Source organism: Trypanosoma conorhini (genome assembly GCF_003719485.1).
Source record: "Trypanosoma conorhini strain 025E chromosome Unknown Tco_14.4_contig_00011, whole genome shotgun sequence".
NCBI classification, from domain to species: Eukaryota; Euglenozoa; class Kinetoplastea; order Trypanosomatida; family Trypanosomatidae; genus Trypanosoma; species Trypanosoma conorhini.
Genome location: NW_021704096.1, coordinates 7165 through 12915, shown reverse-complemented (window position 1 = coordinate 12915; position 5751 = coordinate 7165). Strand labels below are relative to the sequence as shown.

The window sequence follows — 5751 nt, the reverse complement described above, 5'->3', positions numbered from 1 at the left end:
CTTACTTGTCATATATATATATATATATATATATATATATATATATCTTTGCATTTGTTTAACTGCCCCCCTGCCGCTGTATTGTCTCCTTCACTATGCGTGCGTGTGTGCGTTTCTCCGCCTTGCTATTCTATTTATTATTCTTCTTTGTTCTTCGTCCTGCGCTTGCCTGCGTGCTGGATAGGGCCACTCTCTGGATTGCGGTTGGGCAGCGGCTGTGGTGGCCGGGTGGGAGGGAGGGGGCGTGTGTGGGTGCTTGGCCGGCTGCGAGGCCGACGAATTACACATGGAGACTACGTTGCGCACGTTTTGCATCATCCCACACGAGGCCCGTGACGATGAATTTTTTGACGCCGTCTTCGAAGACGGGGTGCGTGCGTTGTCTCAGGGTCGCTTGCACTCCCTCTTTTTTTCACACGTCCTGAGTCCGGCGCACGACATTGCCGGCCACGTTGTGGGGCCGCTGCTGAACAAAGTGCGTCAAGGCGGCAGCGTCGCCCTCATCGTGGCGCTGCCGGAGGATGAAGCAGACGGGGTTGGCGCTGGCGGTGCGGGCGCCACCTCGGGCGAGAAGCTGGAGGTTTCGCTTGAGCTCTACGCCCACCTGTTGCCGCTGCTGTTCCGTAGCGCTGAGCGCTGCTGCTTTGCGCGGGTGTCGGCCATCACTTTTAGCGTGCAGGAGAAAAAGATGCACGACCTGCTACAACGCTGTGAGCTGCGTAGTGAGGGCGATGCGCAGCATCAGTTGTTAGAGCGTGAGGGATCGTCCTCGAGGTGGGGGGCGATTATGAAGCTGCTGCATGAGCGGCATGCGCAGTTGGAGCGGGGTGGCGTAATGCCTCTGGAATCTCTGTTGGTGGTGCGGGTGGAGCTTGAGGGCTACGGCACGGTTGTGCTCGCGGAGGTGGGCTGTGGGCGGAAAACACTTGATCAGCTGACGCTGTTTCTTCGCAGCGGTGGAGCGTGTGGCAGCAAGACGTATCCGCCACGGGGCCTGCTCTCGAGCAGCCTGCGCGGCATGGCGCCACCAGCAGCGTTGGTGCACGTTGTGGGAATTCCGGATCCGGCGCCGGCGCCTCGCAACACGATGCGGCTTCTTCGATTTATGTCTTCGATGTCGCATGCGCCTGCCGCAGAGTCGACGGAGTTCTCGTTGCGGACCCGCGACGCACCGCAGCAGGAGCAGAAGCCGCGGCAGTCTGATGCCACCAGCCCGTCACCGGTGTATTCTCCCTCTGTTGATGCGGCGGATGCGAAGCCTGAGGTTGCCGGCGCTGCGCCTGCGTCTCGGAGGCTGGCTCGCCCCTACGCCTGGACGGGGGAGCTGTTTGTTGACCCCTCGCAGTGCGCGCATGCGCCGCCGTCCCGAGAGTACGCCACCAGCACCCCCACGTGGGACTGGGGCGTCACTCGTCCCGAGCCGCCGTGCCGTGACGCAGCCCGAGCCGCGTTGTCAGGCGCCACGGCGACCCCCGTGGAGGACGCGCTCGCCATGGGGGCCGTGCCGCGGGCGTCACGGGAGCAGGCGCTCGTGAATAGGACGACGACCCTGGACCGCGCAAACCGCGAACTCTCAGAGGCGCTAGTTGCCGCCAAGGCGGAAATTAAGCATTTGCAGAGCTTGCAGCAGTCCTGTCAGGAGCTCCTACGGCAGAAGCAAGACACAATCTTTTCCCTGACAGCATCCAGCGAAAAGGCGAGGCAGGACAACGTAGGTTACACGAAACTGGTCCCAAAGCTACTGCGCAAGATCAGAGGGCTCGAGAAGGAGCGGGAGACGTTGCAGCAAACTTTGAAGGAGTGGGAGAACCAGAGCAAAGAACTGCAGGAAAACAACCGCCGCCTTCGGGCGGAGCTGCAACGGCAACAAAGAGAGATGAAGTGCATGACAAGAAAAGAAACCCAGCGTGTTAGAGAGCACGCCCTGCTTCGTATCGGGAAGGATGGCGGAGCGAAGGGGAGCGCCGAAAAGGTTGGTGGCGGGACTACTTCCCCGAAGCGTGTTCGCAGTGTGGCGGCGTCGCCTACGTCCGACGCCAGTAGACGATCCAGAAGCGGAGGCGCGGCGGAAAGGGATGGAAAGAATGGCTCAACACTTCTTGGTGCGATTGAGGAGCTGCGGCAGCGCAACACGGCACTGGAGGCGGAGGTGCAAACGCTTCGACGGGGGAGACCTGTCACGGAGAATCCTGCAGGGGACCATGCAAGTGGAGCAGCAGCGGCGGCGGCGGCAGGTGGCGAGCAGGGGGTGATGTTTACCGCCTGTGAGACGATGCGGGAGCACCTTTGCCGCCTCACGGAGGAGCTCCACCGCAGCTACGAGGAAAATGGGCAGCTACGACGCCTCGTGTCTGATCGATCCCTTGTCTCATCGCACTCGCCGGCAACAGCGCGGGATGACGTCGTGTCGGTGGTTGCCGCCTCGCTGGTGGCCGGGTGCGAGTCGCTGTGTGCGCAGCTAAAGCACATGGAGGCGGAGGTTCATCGCAAGGAAAGCAAAGGCGCAACGCAAACGTTGGCGGGTGGCGTTTTCCACGAGCACGTGGAGGCGGTGGCAGCACTGGGGGCGGCGGTGCGGGACATCGGTGGTCGACGGTATCGTGGGGCGGAGAATTACGAGTCGATTGTGCCGGCGAGCGCCACCGCCGCAGACGCAGAGCACTTGTCAAGTCTATTGTCATTTGAGTTGGAGCGCGAGACACATTTGCGTGCTTTTGTGCCCACCTTTGCGCAACTTTCTGTGGCGACCGAACACCTCAAAATGCGTGTTTTTCCCTCAGGGAGTTGAGGTGGCCTACCCGTTCTCGTGTAGTCCATCTTCTTCCGGCTTTCTCATAGAATATGGGATGAGATTGGTGAAAACAAGTTTCTGCGTATGCCGCGGCTCTGCCGCAAAGAGCTTTGTTCTCCCCCTCCCCCCAGTTGTGCTGACTGTTTACCAGTTTTTTTTGTTTTTTTTTGTTTTCTCCTTACTTTGTACGCCACTGACGCTACTTGTACTTTTTCATTGTCCTACACGCCGTGCCTCATTGGCGCCCGTCCCCCAGGGCGGCTGATCCGGGGCGCACCACGGCCCGTGTTTGCGTGAGATGGCGCCTTTTTTTTTTCTTTGCCTCTTTTCCTCCATATTGTTTCTTTCGCTCTTTGAGGTCGTTGCTTCTTGCCCAGCCAGGTGGAGGTTGCGGGGCTGTGGTTGTCCTCGCAGAAAGACTAATATATATATTTTTTTGTCCTTAAAAAAAAAAGTTGTTGTTCTTCTTCTGCACGGCGCCGGCCATGTGGAGCGTTGTGGATGCAAAACAGCGGTCCTCCAGGCGGCGCCGGGAAACGTCCGCGGCAAAGCAAAAACTGGCAGATGCCGTCTTTGCACAGGCCCCACCGGTTTCCCCTCAAACGATTTCGGCGGTGGTGCGTGACCTCCGTCGGACGTCGGAGGCGCTACGAGGAGTGATGTTCGTCCGCCGTGACGTCTTGGCGCCGCTGCGGCAGTTCTTAGAGTCGCACTGCGAAGGTTGCGCACGCGTCCATCTCATCGCACTAGGCATCGGGCCGTTTTCCAGGCAGGAGTCGCGCTCGGGCTTCCTGCAAATGGCCCTCTTCTTGGCCTTGAAGAAGGAGTGCGAGGGTGCCTTGCGACGACGGTCAACGCCTCCGGGGCCCGCTGCCGCCGTTCGGGCGCGAGTTGACGCTTCCCCAGGCACCAAGGCAACGGGCTTTTCTTGCGAGGGATCGTCTGCTCTATGCACGAGTTTTTTTGATCCCGCGGCCGGAGAATTTCACGCTTGTTGCTGCGAAAAGTTGGGGGTGCGGGTGGAGACGGAGAACCGCTGTGGCGCGTACGCGCCTGCTGATCCGCACGCCCTCCTCATCGCGTACCTTCCGCACTCGCCGTGGGCGCTGCTTCGCAATCTCCTCGCCTCCAATCTTTTGCCGTGCCGCGACTCCGCTGCCGTGGGACAAGTGGGGCAGCTGCGTTCCACGCTGGTGATCGGAAACGATCTCCGTGGGAGGGCACCTCCGACCGACGACTTCATGGAGAAACTTGTTCCGTATTTGCGTTTTGGCAGGCTGCGGGCAGAGCTCGAGCGGGGCAAGCTGCGGTGCGTGGACGAGGCTGAGGAGCTGGACGGCGCCACCCCCGGCGGGCCGAGGGGGCTTAGTCGGAATGACGTTGGGTGTGCCTTTTCTGACACCGCCGTCATGCAACTAAATACGGAGCTGGAGGCCGAGCTGTTAGAAGCGCTACCGCGGCTTCGTATTCCACCACTTGTCTGCGGCGGCCCCGAGGTGGTGAGCTGAATTCGTGCACTTGTCTTTGTGGGTGGGTGTATGGGAGCCGGCAAGAGGGCGGGGGAGAAGTGGGCGTCCTGTGCCTTGAGTGGTGTGCCGTACAGGTTACGCACATCACTGTCTTCTTGTTTCCCTTGTTATTGCCGTTGGTTGCAGGTTTTTACCCAAAGAACTGACAACGTCAACGAAAACCAAAGGAAACTTCTGATTGACGCGATGACACTTATATTACACACACACATACATGTGTATGCATATATTCTTTCTTTGAGTCGCCACCTGTTTTATGTGTGCATGCGGTTTTCTTTTTCCAAGGCGGTCTAATTCTTGCTTGCGGGTCTTTTTTCTTTTCTTTTCCTTGCCGTTCTTGCGTTGCGTATGTGTTGTAGCCAACAATGACGGCCACCCCTGACTACTTCCACTGTATCAGGGAGCCGCGGTTTCGCGCCAATGTGTACGAGCCGGAGGCCGACACGTTTTTGTTGCTTGAGACGCTTGACAAGGACGCGGACCTGCTCCGCGCACTGCGGCCGCGTCGCTGCGTGGAGATTGGCTGCGGCTCGGGGACTGTAATTACTCACCTGCAACTCGTGTTGGCTGGTGCCTCGGGGGGCGCGAGTGGGGCACAGGAGGAGCGGCGATTGAGCAGCAACAGCGGCAGCGCGTGGCGAGTACAGTGCCACGCAGTCGACATAAATCCCGTGGCGTTGGAGGCAACTAGTATTACATGGAGAACGTCGCTGCAGCGTCTATGGGGCGCTGCGGCTCCTCCGCTGCAGCTTCACCATGGGGACCTGTTTGCCCCTTTCCAGCGTGACTGCACAGAGGGCCGGCGGGCGGCAGCGGCCGCAGACTTCGACGTAATTCTTTTCAACCCGCCGTACGTTCCAACCAGCGCAGAAGAGCTGGAGAGTGCAGGGAAGGAGGGGAGCTTCATTGCGGCAGCGTGGTGCGGCGGCCCACGCGGAAGGGTGGTGGTGGATCGGTTTGTTGCTCAGCTCCCCCGTTTCCTCTCCGCCGGCGGCGTCTGCTACATTGTTGCGATTGCCCAGAATGACGTGCCCGGGCTGATGGAGACGATTCGCGCCGCCTTCGCGGGGGCGGCACAAGCCGCTGCCGAGGCCGTGGTGGAGGTCGCGGTTGCCGCAGAACGGTACACCGGGGAACAGTTGAAGGTGATCCGAGTGCAGCGGGGGGCCCGGCACAATTCCTGACGGCGGAGCACGAGTCGGTGTATTATTATTATTATTATTATTATATATATATATATATATTTTTCCACCTCGCTGGTGGGCTGCGTTTATTCGGCGTCGCATCGAAAGGAATTTCGTACGCGTCTCTCATGTTTCGTGTGTGCGCGTGCGCTCCCCGTAAAAATGCCGAAGTGGCGAGGCTAGAGAGGGGTTAAGGGGGGGGGGAGAAAAAGCAAACAGATCTTGGGGATAAGTTGTAAAGAAGAAG

The 5751-nt window shown here is 59.4% G+C and overlaps 3 protein-coding genes across 3 annotated transcripts, besides 5 other annotated features; all 3 read left to right on the top strand.

Annotated features, from left to right (window-relative positions):
• Window positions 1–10: 10 nt before the first annotated feature.
• Window positions 11–46: a microsatellite.
• Window positions 47–219: 173 nt separating this feature from the next.
• Window positions 220–255: a microsatellite.
• Window positions 256–286: 31 nt separating this feature from the next.
• Tco025E_00480 (uncharacterized protein) lies at window positions 287–2788 on the top strand (the record flags this gene model as incomplete). Its single annotated transcript, XM_029367422.1, has 1 exon — window positions 287–2788. One exon carries the CDS (start codon window positions 287–289, stop codon window positions 2786–2788), a length of 2502 nt encoding a protein of 833 aa, XP_029232495.1.
• Window positions 2789–2942: 154 nt separating this feature from the next.
• Window positions 2943–2965: a microsatellite.
• A 311-nt stretch (window positions 2966–3276) lies between these two features.
• Tco025E_00479 (uncharacterized protein) lies at window positions 3277–4299 on the top strand (the record flags this gene model as incomplete). Its single annotated transcript, XM_029367421.1, has 1 exon — window positions 3277–4299. One exon carries the CDS (start codon window positions 3277–3279, stop codon window positions 4297–4299), a length of 1023 nt encoding a protein of 340 aa, XP_029232494.1.
• Window positions 4300–4632: 333 nt separating this feature from the next.
• Window positions 4633–4659: a sequence feature (GA-rich).
• A 26-nt stretch (window positions 4660–4685) lies between these two features.
• Tco025E_00478 (N5-glutamine methyltransferase MTQ2) lies at window positions 4686–5504 on the top strand (the record flags this gene model as incomplete). The annotated part of the gene is made up of 1 exon (XM_029367420.1): window positions 4686–5504. The coding sequence occupies one exon, from the start codon at window positions 4686–4688 to the stop codon at window positions 5502–5504; it is 819 nt and encodes a 272-aa protein (XP_029232493.1).
• Window positions 5505–5524: 20 nt separating this feature from the next.
• Window positions 5525–5568: a microsatellite.
• Between the last annotated feature and the right edge of the window lie 183 nt (window positions 5569–5751).